Source organism: Pogoniulus pusillus, chromosome 37 (assembly GCF_015220805.1).
Source record: "Pogoniulus pusillus isolate bPogPus1 chromosome 37, bPogPus1.pri, whole genome shotgun sequence".
In the NCBI taxonomy this organism is placed as follows: domain Eukaryota; kingdom Metazoa; phylum Chordata; class Aves; order Piciformes; family Lybiidae; genus Pogoniulus; species Pogoniulus pusillus.
The window spans coordinates 9,758,827-9,774,573 of NC_087300.1; the positions used below are offsets into that span (position 1 = coordinate 9,758,827).

The 15,747-nt window shown below is 49.8% G+C and overlaps 1 protein-coding gene across 6 annotated transcripts in view; it reads left to right on the top strand.

Annotated features, from left to right (window-relative positions):
• Positions 1-15,487, top strand: part of HTR1D (5-hydroxytryptamine receptor 1D) — a 121,974-nt gene extending 106,487 nt beyond the window's left edge. For 2 of the 6 annotated variants that reach the window (XM_064172606.1, XM_064172603.1), the window contains exon 2: positions 12,862-15,487. In XM_064172606.1, coding sequence (XP_064028676.1) covers positions 13,686-14,822 — 1,137 coding nt within the window. In that variant the 5' untranslated portion in view covers positions 12,862-13,685 and the 3' untranslated portion in view covers positions 14,823-15,487. Of the gene's footprint in view, positions 1-2,158; positions 2,258-3,566; positions 3,610-3,739; positions 3,856-8,551; positions 9,276-12,861 lie in introns of those variants that run through there. The other 4 variants (XM_064172602.1, XM_064172604.1, XM_064172605.1 and 1 more) reach the window with 4 other exon arrangements.
• Positions 15,488-15,747: the final 260 nt, after the last annotated feature.

Sequence of the window (15,747 nt, forward strand, 5' to 3'; positions counted from 1 at the left end):
ATTCTCTCAGCAGCTCCCTGCCCATCCAGTCTGGCTGCCTCCCTCCTTGGCTCGTCTGCCGGCTCAATGGCACAGCTGCTCCTGTGCCTTCAGAAGTTCTTTCTTGAAGCAGCTCCAACCTTCCTGGACCCCTTTGTTTTTAAGGGCTCTTTGCCACAGAACTGTCTGAGTTAGTTCCTTAAATAGGCTGAAGTCTGCCCTTGGGCAGTCCAGTGTGGAGGTTCTGTTGATGCCCCTCCTGGTTTCACTCTATCATTTCATGGTCACTGGACCCCAGGCAGCCTCCAACCACCACATCCCCTACCAGCCCCTCTCTATTTGTGAGCAGCAGGTCAAGCAGGGCTGCCCCCCTGGTAGGCTCATGTAACAGCTGGGATAAGAAGTTGTCTTCCACACACTCTAGAAACCTTCTAGACTGCCTCTTCTCTGCAGTGTTTAAGTCCCAGCAGGTGTCTGGTAGGTTAAAGTCGCTCACCAGAACAAGGGCAGGTGATCTTGAGGCAGCCTCCAGTTGTTGAAAGAGTAATAAATCAACCTCTTCTTCCTGGTTGGGTGATCTATAACAGACTCCAACCAGGATATCAGCCTTGTTGGCCTTCCCCTTAATTCTCCCCCATAAAGACTCAACTTGATCATCCTTAATTTCTACCCCCATGACATCCAGAGCATCCCTAATATACAGAGCCACTCCTCCACCTCTTCCCCCTTGCCTGTCTCTCCTGAAGAGTCTGTAGCCATTGATCACAGCACTCCAATCATGTGAGCCATCCCACCACGTGTCTGTGGTGGCGACAACACCATCGTTTGCCTCCAGCACCATGGCTTCCAGCTCCTCTTGTTTGTGTCCCATACTGTGTGCATGCACTTCAGCTGGGCTGCTGCTTTTACCCCTAGCTCTGGCCTGCCAACCCTCAGTTTCCTTTGGTTTGTCTCTAGTGCTGTCATGTTTAACCCCCTCCCCCTTCCACTCTAAAGCCCTCTCAACAAGCCCAGCCAGCTCATGGGCCAGGGTCCTTCTCCCCCTCTGCGTCAGGTGTGCCTCATCTGTTGCTTGCAGACCCGAGGCCATATAAAGTTCCCGAAGATCAAAGAATCTGAAGCGTTGTTGGAGGCAGCAGCCTCTGAGCCACTTGTTCATCAAATAGACTTTGCTATTCCTCTGCATTCCAACCTGTGACTAAGGGTACAGATGACAAGACTACCTGTGCCCCTGCTCTCTCGACTGCTTTTCCCAGTGCCTTGAAGTCCTTTTTGATAGCTTTTAGCCCTCTTAGCAACCTCCTCATCCCCTGCCTGTGTAACTAACAAGGGATAGTAATCAGAGGGCTGCACTACAGTAGGCAGCCTCCTGGTACCGTCCCTGACTCGGGCCCCAGGGCGGCAGCAGAGCTCCTGTGTGGGGGGTGCAGCCTCGCTCTCCGGCGCGCGCTTCACCGCCCAGCTGCCACCACCCTGCCACCGCCATGCCCTGCCCTGCCCTGCCCTGCCCTGCCCCGCCCCTGCCATCGCCATGCCCTGCCCTGCCCCGCCTCTGCCACCACCCTGCCCTGCCCCGCCCCTGCCACCGCCATGCCCTGCCCTGCCCCGCCTCTGCCACCGCCCTGCCCTGCCCCGCCCCTGCCCCCGCCATGCCCTGCCCTGCCCCCACCCTGCCCTGCCCTGCCCCTGCCCCCGCCATGCCCTGCCCTGCCCTGCCCCGCCCCTGCCACCGCCATGCCCTGCCCTGCCCCGCCCCTGCCACTGCCATGCCCTGCCCTGTCCCTGCCACCGCCCTGCCCTGCCCTGCCCTGCCCTGCCTTGCAGCTGCCCTGCCCTGCTGCCGCCCTGCCCTGCCCTGCCCCTGCTGCCGCTCTGCCCTGCCCTGCCCCTGCTGCCGCTCTGCCCTGCCACCGCCCTGCCACCGCCCTGCCCTGCCCTGCCGCCGCCCTGCCCCTGCCCTGCTGCTGCCCTGCCGCCGCCTGGGTGTCTCCGGTTGAGAGTCCCAAAGTGAAGAAAAAAGCTTCTCAAAGGCTTCGGAAAAGCGCGTTTGAGCAGAGCTCGCCTCGGTACTGCTCTCTTCGCGAATCAGGCTCAGTCTACTCGGTGGCACTGTCACAAGGAGCCTCCTGCTTGCATCTTTACCTGCCCCGTCACGACTGGCACTTGCTTTCCCTTTCAGGTAACCAGGCTAGAGCTGCCCCCCCTTGCCCTTGCTGCGTTCCTGTAACTTCACAGCTGAAGCACAAAGCATCTTCTCAAAAGGAATACCTGGTTCCAAGTAAGGACCCTGAACTGTGGAATAGTCCCAGTGGTTATCACCAACAGCTGAAGTGTGTTCTCTTCCCACACTAAGTGCCTCACTTCACCTTCCAGCACCTGAACTGAGACTTCTGCTAGACCAAAGGGCACAGCATTTTCTAAAATTGTTTCTCCATTTAAGTACTCTTTCCTGTGATTAAATTATCTTTCCTCCTTAATAGTGAATGAAAAAGAGCCACTCCAGTCTCTCCAGGGTATTAAGAGATGATTACATATCCTCACCTCCCAGACTCTCACAGGAACCACTGAATGTACAGAGGAACTGACCAAAAGGTTCCTCCTCTATGAAACCTTCAATACCACTGGCGGTGTATAAATGAGGGACACTATCAGTCCTGGTCGCATCTGGGGTGAAGAAGAGAGGCAGTTGCCGAGGGTGGCCTGCAGTTAGGAGCTGCTGTTCCCTTCTCAGTGGCTCCTGAAGAGGTTCTGGTGACAGTGCTGCTTGCTGTGGTAGTGGCTGTGTCACTGCTGTCTATCTTCACTTCATGGTCACTCTGTGCCTTGGTTTCTCATCATCCTCACATGTGTTTGAGTTTGCTCCATCCTCCCTTGACTGCCAAACCTACATGCCACGTGGGGGGCAGTGATGTGGATAAACCAGGGACAGGTTTGGCTGATTTTGCTCCAGCTTTTGTAGGAAGCACTGCCTGCAAGCGTCCAACACAGCCCTTCCCCCGAGCTATGCACTGCACATCGCAGGGCTGTGCTGACACTCTGGTAGGCTGTAGCATCACCTTCAACCCTCAGGCACTCTGAACTGAAGTAATGCTTATGGGTACAGGCACCAGGCAAAGAAGAGATGAGCCAAGGACAGTGACAATGCAGCCAATTTGCCTGAGATGAAGTGGGGGTGAAACACCTAATTGGTGCAGGGCCAGAGGGATAACAGAGGTTGATGCCTTCAGCACTCTAAACATAACTGCAGACACCACAGTCAGTGGCCTGCAAATACCCAGACTGTAAACTACACATGCTGGAGACACTATCTAGAGATGGTAACTGATCAGGTTCTGCTCATGTTCCTGAGACCATGGAAATCCTGCCCTGGCAACACATCCCAGTGGGAGACTGCTCTCAGCTGAACATGCCAGATGGCCTCTTCCTCCTGCTGGGCTCCCAGGGTTTCAGGATGTGCAAGTGTGTGCATTTCTTCTGTTTTCCTTGACATCCTTGTAGTTAATTTCATGACTGTTGAGAGTTGATTTTATTTTTTCTTCAGTGTGTGTAGCCTAAGCATACGATTTTTTCCATTTCTTTTTCAACAGGGAAGTCATTGACCTCTGTTCAAGACTTTTCCTTGAGTAAAAGGTAATTTAACTAAAACGTTAAACTGTTGAGAAGACACTCATTTTAGCTAGGTGGTAACTGAAATTCATTATATCCTTATATACTAATTTTAACCACAGCCTAACTAATTTTTCTTTTTTTGTTTTTTTAGTTACATGGGTGGTAGTGATCAGCAGCTCACACATTAAGTAACACAGACTCTGAAACAGGCATCACAGAGAAGTACACTCAAGGAAACTTTGAAAAGTATATTCAGAGCCCCTCAAGGTTGGAACTTTACATTTGCAGCAGTCCATTGCGTGTAGTGGTTATCTGTAGTGGATGAAGCTGGGTCCTTAAGCAAATGCATTGGAAAAGAGAGGTTGTAGATTTTAAGAAATTCTAATGGTCATTCTGGCCTTGTGCACATCCCCAAGCACAGCACTTGCCTGCAAGTTTTCTTCACAGAGCCCAGGAGCTTCCAAGCGGCTGAAGTGAATCACAGCTCCGTTTAGGAACTACAGCATGTATCTGTTTTACAGTTCCACACTGCATAGTGTCACCTTACTGCCTGTAAGGGAAGGATTATTTCTGGCTAATCATTCTGCATAAGCCTATAGGCCCTGGGGGGGATTTATTTGTGGGGAACATATTTTAATGTTGACACAGGGAACACCCAGAATCACATATGTCAAGTTCACAGAATCACAGAACATTAGGAGTTGGAAGGGACCTCCAGAGATCATCCAGTCCAACCCCCTTCCCGAGTAGGGTCACTCAGGACAGGACACACAGGAACACACCCGAGGGGTCTGGAAAGTCTCCGGAGAAGGAGACTCAACAGCCTCTCTGGGCAGCCTGCTCCATGCCTCTGTCCTGGAGTCCTGTACCCCTAAATTCCTCTCCTGCCCGGACTTCGGGGGGAAAGGGGAAAAGCTGCCTGGTTTCCCCCCCCCCTCGCCTGCCCTGCAGCCGTGAAGGGGGCGGGGACTGCCCCGTGAGTTCCCGCGCTGGAGCCAGGCTGGGATTGGCCGTGCGCTTTTGCACCTAAGGTGTGGTAACTCTGCCCTTTGTCTAGAGAAGGTTATAAATATTGGGGGTCTTCCCGCCTTTGGGGTTCCCGCTTTGGATTTTGCCTGTGCCTGGACGTATGTCTCTGCCTGAGCTCGCTCACTCCCCCTGTGCCTGGACTGCAGAGAGACCAAAGGATTCACTTTCCTGTTAGGCACATCTTTGTCTGCCTAACGACCCTTAACGACCCTTAACGACTCCTGCAGCCGCTGGAGGAGGAAGACAGACCGCACGAGCCAGCCTGAGTGAGTTATTTGGCTTAGCTTAATTTAGTAAGAAACTGCTATTAATTAATAGCTGAGTCCTTTTCCAAAATCTGACTTCCCAAAAATAGTCAGATTATTAATGGTATCCGTGTAGATTAATTCTCATGCAACTGAACCTGTTTATCAAACGAAATTAATCTTTGTATATATAGTTGTGGGGGCGGGTTTTGTAAAAATAAAAAATATCTATTTTTGATAAATTCTCGACTCGGCCACGAATTAATCCTGCTCTCCGCAACATTATGGCGCAGCGAGCAGGGTAGTTCAATCATAGAATTTCTACAAGAAAAGGGATGCCTAATCACAGGACTTGATTTAATTTGGGCTCAGCAAAATTGTAAAAATCCGAAGAAAATCCTGGGAAAATTAGCTGAGCGCTCAGACCCTGTGATTCCTGAGTCTCCAATGGAGCATTTCTCTGTTGTTCTGGGGTCAGTCGTGACCCAGACTCTGGCCGAATTTGAAAATTATGAAAAAAGAATTCAGGCCTTGGAAAAGGATTTATTAGCAGAAAAAGCTAAAAGCCAAAGTATCTGGGAAAGCATGCTGGCGCAGACAAAGAGCCTGACCGCGGCACTAACTGCCCGGATGAAAGAAAGGCTTGTAACGCCTGCAGACACTACCTCTTCGGCCTCCGTGTCTGAATTTGAATGGAGTGATTCGTGGGAATCGGGGAAAAAGGCAGAGAATGCCCCGAGGGGCTCTTCGGGGGAGAGGAGTTCCCCAAAACCAGGCACAAAAGACTCTGCTAGAGACTCAGAGAATTCCTCTGCACATGCCTCTGCGTGGCAGAAAGCCTCAAAGCCACGCAGAAAGCGCAGGTCCCGACCGGACTTCCCCGTGGCTAGCGGTGAAGAGAGCTCCGGTGAGGAGGGCGCCATGGTGCACAAGCACGTGCTGCCGGTAATAAGGACTCAGTCCGTGAAGGGCAGAAAAGGCGCTGCAGGGACCACCGTGATCAAAAAGCAGTTTACAGATGCACAGCTCAGTGACTTACAAGTCAAATATGCGAGAGAACCTGGGGACTCAGTCGCTGACTATGTGTATCGAGTGTCCCGAGCCGGTGGGGACCGGGTCCTTCTAGACTTGCAGGAAGCGGCTGGAGACTGGGGGGACAATGTGTTCCTGACACGTGAACCCGAGGGGACACACAGCCTCACCGCCCGGATAGCGTACTGGGCAAGCAGTGTCCGTCCAGCCTACCGGGGGGAGCCGACGGAACTACGGGTCACCAGCTCCTCTGAGCTCATCACTGCTCTCCGCAGACTTGCCTGTGTCCAGGCTATCTATGATAAGGGACATTACGATTGCCCGTTTTATGCCCCTGTGGACCCGGAGAGACTGCACCCTATTATGAAGGGTTTGCCAGCAACTCTGCAAATCCAACTAATGAAGAATGTTGAGAAAATTGAACGTGTGCTTGGAAAGAATTCAGAGGACGATGATGCTAAAGAGCATGTAATGACTTGGGCTGAACTGTTAACCGACTTGAATGCCCACGGGCTGCAGTTTGGGTTTGGGTCTCCTGAAGGAAAAGGGGCTGGGGAGAGACAGTCTCGTGCTTCTCCCCCAGAAAATCCCAGGACTCCACGCAGGCAAGTCCGGCCAGTGCAGGACTGCTGCCCCAGGGGGACGGGTCTTGCAGGCTTCTCCCCGAGGGGAAGGGGCAGAGACCAACAGAGTGACTGGAGACCCAGAGAAAAGAACAGTTGGTATAGACAAGCCCTGACTTTAGTGGTACCAAAAACTGTTTTAAGGCAGCTGGCAGACTGGCAGCTGAAGGATCTAGTGCGGTGCCTTCAGAAATCGGCTGCAAAATCCAGAGGCAGCCGCGAGAAGCCCAGGGCCAGCGGCAGCGGCACGCCCAGCGGTGGCTCCCGGAGCGGCTCGCCCAGAAGCGGCAGCCCCCCCGCTGGGAACTGCAGCTCGTCCCCAGACAGAAAGGTTAACCCTTTCTCGTCTCCCACACGGGAGGCAAAACACTGAATTAGTGTAATAGTGGCTCGGCAGCTTTTAATGGTCAGCAGTCACGGGGAGAGCTACAGAAGCCCCCAGAATAAAGACCTGCTGCCTAGATGAGCCACGTGGTCACTGACCACCTGCCCCAGTACAAAAGGCCAACCTATAGGGGTAGTGCCAATGACACGGGGTAAACCCAGAGGCTTATATGCCTGGGAAGCCCTAGATGCAAATGGAAAAGGCCACCGGATCAGTACACGGTGGATCGTCCCCAACTATTAATTGCTAAGCCTGGCCTTTATAGGCCGAGGCAGGTTTTGTCTCCTTACAGGTTAAGGTCAAGGCAGAGGACCAGTTCCTGACCACCTGACCAGCACCTGGGAAAGGGAGAACCAGCTACACGAGAGATGGAGTCATATCACCGGGGTGGCCAGTGGATGATGGCATCCAGACCCACGGACTGTGACCTCCAGCCATGGACTCAGAGCATCTAAGGCTCTGCCATGAACTTGGTTGCTCTACCAGGAACAGAGCAATCTTCAAATGGACTGTGTAGCTTTATTAATACTGTTTGGGCTATTGTTAAGCCTTGTTAAGTATTGTTAAATATTGTTGGGGCGATTAATGTGTTACATATTGTTAATGTTGGAAAAGGCTAAGCCATATATATATATTAATAGGTTCCTAAATTGAAGGGGGATCACCTGTCACTCAAGTTCTAGACAAAGATGCTCATTACCACCGGGGTGGGATGTCCTGGAGTCCTGTACCCCTAAATTCCTCTCCTGCCCGGACTTCGGGGGGAAAGGGGAAAAGCCGCCTGGTTTCCCTCCCCCCTCGCCTGCCCTGCAGCCGTGAAGGGGGCGGGGACTGCCCCGTGAGTTCCCGCGCTGGAGCCAGGCTGGGATTGGCCGTGCGCTTTCGTGCCTAAGGTGTGGTAACTCTGCCCTTTGTCTAGCGAAGGTTATAAATATTGGGGGTCTTCCCGCCTTTGGGGTTCCCGCTTTGGGTTTTGCCTGTGCCTGGACGTATGTCTCTGCCTGAGCTCGCTCACTCCCCCTGTGCCTGGACTGCAGAGAGACCAAAGGATTCACTTTCCTGTTAGGCACATCTTTGTCTGCCTAACGACCCTTAACGACCCTTAACGACTCCTGCAGCCGCTGGAGGAGGAAGACAGACCGCACGAGCCAGCCTGAGTGAGTTATTTGGCTTAGCTTAATTTAGTAAGAAACTGCTATTAATTAATAGCTGAGTCTTTTTCCAAAATCTGACTTCCCAAAAATAATCAGATTATTAATGGTATCCGTGTAGATTAATTCTCATGCAACTGAACCTGTTTATCAAACGAAATTAATCTTTGTATATATAGTTGTGGGGGCGGGTTTTGTAAAAATAAAAAATATCTATTTTTGATAAATTCTCGACTCGGCCACGAATTAATCCTGCTCTCCGCAACAGCCTCCACCACCCTTACACTGACAAAGTTTCTCCTCCTCTTCCCATGGCACCTCTGCTGCAGCTGGCACCCAGTGCCCCTTGTGCTGTCACTGGGGATCCCTGGGCAGAGCCTGGCTGCGTCCTCCTGACACTGCCCTGCGCATCCTTAACACAGCACTGGGGGCAGCCCTCAGGCTCCTCTGCTGCCAGCTGCCAGCCCCAGCTCCTTCAGCCTGGCCTCACATGAGATGTTCACTGCCTGCAGCAGCTTTGTGGCTCTGGGCTGGACTCTCTCAAGCAGTTCTCTGAGGTCCTTCTCGACCTCAGTTCTGTGTAAAGAACAAAAATTCTCAGGACCACATGCTCTGATCATCTGTTTTAATCTAATGACTAATATTGCCTAGCTGCCTTGCAGGGCTATTGACACATCTCTGCCAACTGGGATGGGTGGAGCTGCTCAGAGTGCAAATGTCTTGCAGAAAGACTCAAAATCAAAAGACTTGCTCAGTACTCACAAGTGCAAGATTCTATTAAACACAAAATTATCCTACTGAATGTCCTGAGGACCCCAGCAGAAGTCCTGCCAGATGTGTCAGATGCAGGGTGTACATTTACTGGTGGAAATGGCTTTCAGTCACGACAGCCTTATTTGTGAAACAGCCAATGCACTCTTTCATACCTGGCGTGGAGTATGTCTGTAAAAATCGTTGGGTTTTATTTTTCCTTTTTCATCACATGAAAACAGTTATTTATAGAAATCAATTCAGTAACTCTGGATCTGTTGAGGCATTGTCTGGATTCCATCAGAATTTTTCCCAGGCTGTTCTGTTTACTGATATGTTGGAAATTATTCGTTCATTTGAACTCTGTACTGGCTCATTTGACTGCAGATAACGTTTCACACCAGATATTTTTTCCTCTCAGTGACTGACAGCTGTTGGAAGTTACAGGATTAATAAGCTTGTTCAGGTACAGGTGGGTGGGTGATGTGCTCTTAATTTTCTTTCATGTTGCTAGAACTGTTCTGACAGTGAACAATGGCTGATACTTGCAACACGTGGGAAAGGCTTGATACAGCTTCTCTTAGTAACTGAAATCAAGGTTGGCCTTGGCTTCAGTTTTTAAGTAATAATGTCATTGTCTTTAATATTGCTTGTCAGTGCCTCTGATGTATTTGGTTTTTGGGATGTGTGACCAGCCCAGTGTTTACTTGAAAGAGATTTCTTAGACTCTAAAAGTGACAGGTCCAGTGGAGAGTCAAAGGAATGGTAAAGGTATGAGGAAATAAACAAATCCAAACCAAACTGAAAAACCTACCAGAGAATGTAAAGGAAATTTCTTGCAGAGAAACTGGACTGACTCAGGGGTGTTTGTCCACTAGACGTGGGTGTTTACAAGTGGGGCCAAAGCGAACAACAAACCTTCATCGCCCACCAGTGCTCAGCTCCAGAGCTTGATGCAGCTGAAGATCTGAAGTGCAGTGCTGTCGAGGGGGGGGGGGGGCATTCAGCCTCTGCTTGAAACTCCCCTCGCAGCTGCTCACTGTGAGACAGCTGCTGTGGTGCCACCTTCTGCAGCCAGAGACTGCTCATTGGTAAGCAGGATTCCTGGACTTGGCACTCTGTGGAACTTACAACAAGCAAGTAGTGCTGCACACTGGGTAAAGGTGCTGGTTAAGGGAACAGCTGTAGTAAAGGTAAGTTATGTCTCTCAGTCTCTTGAAATAATTAAGAGCAGTGGATGAGTATCTGGATTGGGCACTGTTCAGATGATTGATTGCTGGGGCTCTAAAGAGACTTGACCAGGATGTTTCCAGGGACTTAAAGAAAGCAGATGAAGTTCAGAGTGCCCAACGTGTTGAATGATCTGCCAAGTGCATGAGCAGTGGGGTGATGACATCTTCTGGTAAAACAAAGCTCTTCATGGGAGTAAAGACAAGGACTGACTGCAGACTGGCAAAGAATCTTAGTTACAGAGTGGCAAAAGGGAATGCAGTAAAGGTACATACAGGGAAAAAAGGGAATGGGAAAAAATGCTGATGTGAGCACTGAAGCTGTGGAATTCTGTTAAACTGGACTGTTCCGTGGAAATGTCAGCTTCCCATGGCATTCTCCTTCAGAAATTCCTGGCACAAGGCTTGGGTCAGTCCCCTCTGCCCTGGACAAAATGGTTCAGTGCTGGAGCATGTCTTCTTTAATGTCTTTATCAATGATCTGGGTGAGGGCATTGAGGCACTCTCAGTAAGTCTGCAGATGCACAAGGGACAGGAGGGGATCATCACCCTGTGCTCAGCACTGCTGAGGCCACAGCTTGAGTGCTCACTCCAGGAAGGACATTGAGGGGCTGCAGCCTGTCCAGAGCACGGCAGAGGCTGGGGAAAGGCCTGGAGCAGCTGGGTGTGAGGAGGAACTGAGGGAGCTGGGGGTGTTGAGGCTGGAGCAGAGGAGGCTGAGGGCAGAGCTCATTGCTCTCTGCAGCTTTCTGCAGGGAGGTTGCAATGAGGAGGGGGCAGCCTCTGCTGCTTGGTGCCAAGGGACAGGAGCAGAGGAAATGGTTCCAGGCTGTCCCAAGGGAGGCTCAGGCTGGAGCTCAGGAAACATTTTTGCACTGGAAGGGTTCTCAAATATTGGCACAGGCTGCCCAGGGCAGTGCTGGATTCACCATCCCCGGGGGTGTTTGAGCAGCTGTGGAGCTGTGCTTAGGGACATGGTTTAGTGTTGACTCTGCAGTGCTGTGTGGAGGGTTGGACTAGATGAGCTTGGAGAGCTTTTCCAACCAGATGTATTCTTGTGTGGCTGTGATTCAGTGCTATGATTAAAAAAGCAAAGTTAAACTCAGCAAATACTAGGAAAAAAAATTGAGAACAGAAGGCTGCTGTGGGATCAGTCCAAGGTGTCCACACATTTGCAATACCATGGTTCTGGTCCCTTTGTGTGAGGAGTGTGTTAGAGTTGGACAAGCATCAGAAAAAGGCAGCGAGATTCAACTGAACCTCAGGGTCATCATCAGAGGCAAGTGACTGGGTTTGATGGGCTTTGGTCACCATGGCTGTTCTTATGGTCAGAAATTCTTATACACTGAATCTTTGTTCAGTGCCACAAAAATGGTCATTAGGAACAGAGGGTTTTTTACAGACCTTCCTGGATAAAACAAGTCAAGAAAGTAACAGCCTAGTGTGAAATATGAAACTCTTCTAGGGTCCCTTCCTGAAGAAATGCACCTCAAAAGAAGCAGCATCTCTAAACCTAACTTTGCCTCACAGGCAGTGGATGTGATCTTTATGAAAAGAGCCAAAAAGTGGCAATCTATATGTTAGGATTCAGGAGCTTAAGAGAGGCTGGCACCAAAGTGTTAAGCGTTTCACACTGAATTTAGAATAGAATCATAGAACTGTTTTTGTTGGAAAAGCTCTCCAAGATCATTGAGTCCAACCATCAGCCCAACACCACTGTGGCAATCAAACCGTATCCTCAAGTGCCATGTCCATACAATTCTTCAGCACCTCCAGGGATGATTGACTCCACCACCTCCCTGGGCAGCCTGATCAGTTTTTCCTGATCTCCAACCTAACCCTCCCCTGGCACAATTTCAGGACATTTCTTCTCCTGTCAGTTATTACTAGGGACCAGAACCCAACCCTCACCTCACTGCAGCCTCCTCTCAGGGAGCTGTAGAGAGCAATGAGGTCTCCCTTCAGCTTCCTCTTCTCCAGGCTGACCACCCCTAGCTTCCTCAGCTGCTCCTCCCCAGCCCTGTTCTCCAGACCCTTCCCCACCTTTGTTGCCCTTCTCTGGACCTGTTCAGCCCCTCAGTGTCCTTGGAGTCAGTGACCAAAACTGAACCCAGTACTTAAGGTGTGGCCTCACCAGTGCCAGTCCAGGGGGACAATTCCTGTCCTGCTCCTGCTGGCCAAACCACTGCGGGCCCAGGCCAGGCTGCTGGTGCTCTTCCTGACCACCTGAGCACACTGCTGGCTCATCTGCAGCTGCTGTCAACCAGCACCCCCAGGTCCTTTCCTGACAGCAGCTTTCCAGCCACTCTGCTCATGCCTGGAGCATTCATGGGGTGGTTGTGACCCAAGTGCGGGACTCAGCACTTGGCCAGGTTGAATCTCATACTGCTGACCTTGGCTCATGGATCCAGCCTGGCCAGGTGGTGCTCTTGCTCTACAGATTCCTAAATGGGTGACTCTCACTTCTGTGTCAATTATGTTTCTCGTCCATGGCTGGGAGGAAGCTGGCCTGGTGATTTTCTTCGTGGAGGTGTTTGTCATCTCTTTTTACCCCTGATAGCAGACATTTATGACCCATATTCATGACCTCTTTCAAGAAAGCTTGGGCTGACAATGATGTAAATGACATTCTGGTACTTGTGGGTGGATTTGAAAGAAAGATCTTGAGGAAGTCTGTCTTAGGATGTTTATTCAGATCTGTAAAGATGTCAGATTACACTGAGCAAATCAAAACACATGGAACACCTGCCGATTGTGTCCTGTTATCCCTCAACTTCCACAGCTCTTCTGTCACCACTCCAGACTCAAACATTTCCTTTCCTTTTCCAGATCCTCTTACCCAGTCTACTCTTCCTCTTCTGAATCACCACTCCACAGATTATTACAATCATTCACCATGTGCATGATCAGGAACATCTCAGTACTTGGAACATGCTGTGAGCTTCAGCTCCAACAAAGTGAACGCTGGTACCCAATGCATGACTTCATCATTTGAAGACTGAATGTTGAAAAGAGAACCTGAACGGTCTGGAGGACTAAATGAAAAAGCACAAATCTGCACTCCTCACTAGGTGGTCTTGATCTACATATCTGGCAGAAATTATGTTTACAGAAGGAATCCAGACAGTATTGTTTTGTATCTCAGGTACTCTACTGGTAATGTGCATGTGGTAAATATAAAGAATGTGACATCCAGCTTTCAGAGAGGGCAGGAAATTACTCTTAATGATAGCTTAATGACAGAGGCATCAATTACATGCCCAGATGTTTGGGTTTCAGTCTCTCACTCTTGAGTATTGATTTATGTAGCTTTGCAGAAGATTAGTTCAGAAAGGAGGTGTGAAGAAAAGATAATAAAGAATGATTTAGTAATCTGGAAGATGAAAACCACCTAAATTCCTCTCTCGCAGCATCACCACCCACCACAGTCAGATCTGGATGGTTATGCCAGTGTTTTGCTTGAACAGTGTCTTTGATGTGAAGAAAAATCTAGCTTAGCAGAGTGCCTCATCTGCTGTGTAAGCTGAAGCCTTCAACAAGTTCATATTTCTTCACTGTTGGGCTCCTGTATGAAAGGTATTATTTTAGCAAAGCAGTCAGCATTGTCCCAGAAAGGTTACACTGGAGAGTGAGAAGTGAAATTAGAGCACAGGATGACTCAGTATAACCAGTCAGCAGAGCTCTCTCTGCAGAGCTCAGCAAACAGGTCACTGAATTTTACTGGACCCCCTCTGGCTCTGGATGATGGAACACTGCTAGGGATGAAGATTTCACTGTCAGTCCTCCTGTCCATTATAACCTTGGCAACCATCCTTGCAAATGTTTTTGTTGTCATTACAATTTTTCTGACTAGAAAGCTACACACACCTGCAAATTACCTCATTGGCTCCTTGGCAGTGACTGATCTGCTGGTGTCTGTGCTTGTAATGCCCATCAGCATTGCTTACACGGTCACCCACACCTGGGCCTTTGGCCAAGTGCTATGTGATATCTGGTTGTCATCAGACATCACGTGCTGCACAGCCTCAATCCTGCACCTCTGTGTGATTGCGCTGGACAGGTACTGGGCTATCACAGATGCTCTGGAATACGCCAAGCGCCGGACCGCTGGCCGTGCCGTGCTCATGATTGCTGTGGTGTGGATGATCTCCATCAGCATTTCTGTGCCGCCTTTCTTCTGGAGGCAAGTTAAAGCTCATGAAGAGATTGCAAAGTGTGCCGTGAACACAGAGCAAATTTCCTATACAATTTATTCCACCTGTGGAGCTTTCTACATCCCAACTGTACTCCTCCTGATACTGTATGGTAGAATTTATGCAGCAGCTCGATCCCGGATTCTGAAGCCACCTTCACTGTATGGAAAGCGTTTTACTACTGCACACCTGATCACCGGCTCTGCTGGGTCTTCCCTCTGTTCTATTAATGCCAGCCTTCATGAAGGGCATTCCCACTCAGGTGAATCCCCAATATTTATCAACCAGGTCAAAATAAAATTTGCAGATAGTGTCCTGGAAAGGAAAAAAATTTCTGCTGCAAGAGAGAGGAAAGCCACCAAAACTTTAGGCATTATTCTGGGAGCTTTCATTTTCTGCTGGCTGCCATTTTTTGTCATGTCCCTAGTCCTACCAATCTGCCAAGATGCTTGTTGGTTTCATCCTGTCCTACTGGACTTTTTGACATGGTTAGGTTACTTAAACTCACTAATCAATCCAGTAATTTATACAGCTTTTAATGAAGATTTTAGGCAGGCTTTCCATAAACTAATGCATCTCAAAAAGTGTTCATCTTGAGCCTTCTTGTGTTGCTGCCCCTTGTGCACTCTTGCAGCCTCTCTGCAAACCTCTGCTTTTATTCCTAAGGTGTGGAGCGGCAACTGCCACCTCTGCTGCTACCCTGGGCTGTACATGGAGCTGGGAATTTCTTGCCAGTTTCTGGAAATCAAGTTCCCATAACAGAACTTGTCTGTGGTCTCTGCAGTGATCGTTTGTGTGTGTAAGATCAACACATGAATTAAGCTCTGTAACAGGGGAAGGGTGTGAACCTGGGAGCTGAGTTCGTATGAGATGATGCAAATTACTCAACCCTGCCATAGCTTTGTAATGTGGCAGGAGGAAGGTGTGTGCCTGCGTGCAGGGCACCAGCATTTCTGTTGTATGTTTTTAACCATATCTGTAGGCTGGGAAAGTTTCTGGAGAATAGGAACTGATGTCTGCGTTTTCTGTGGCATGTCTCATCCTTCTGAAGCTGATAAAGCCTGGGACTCTCTCTGACGTGGTGTAACACAGCTGACTGTAAGCAGCAGGGCAGAGAAGGCACAGCATGTGGGTATTTCACAAATACTGCATTTGAAGCCATGCTTTTGGTAAACTGTAGAAAGAAGAGAATTTGAAATCATTTTCACAGGAATACCCAGTGCAGAAACACTACAAAATAAAGAGCATGGAAATGACTGAAAGTGCCTCTGCCTCGCATTCCTGTCATTTGTGTGCATGCATGTTTAGTGCCAGTGCAGAATGATTGGGACCTCAGAACAGAGCCAGGAAGTTCACTCCTGGGTGACAAGAAACAGGGAACTGGAGAGGACAGGATGAAGGGACTCACCAAGGAAAACTGTCTTGGTAATTGAGGTGATTGGTGGATGTGACATCACTGTCTCTGGAAGTCTGTCAAACAAACACCTGTCAGAGATCACAATGTCAGGGCCCTCCTCTGGGG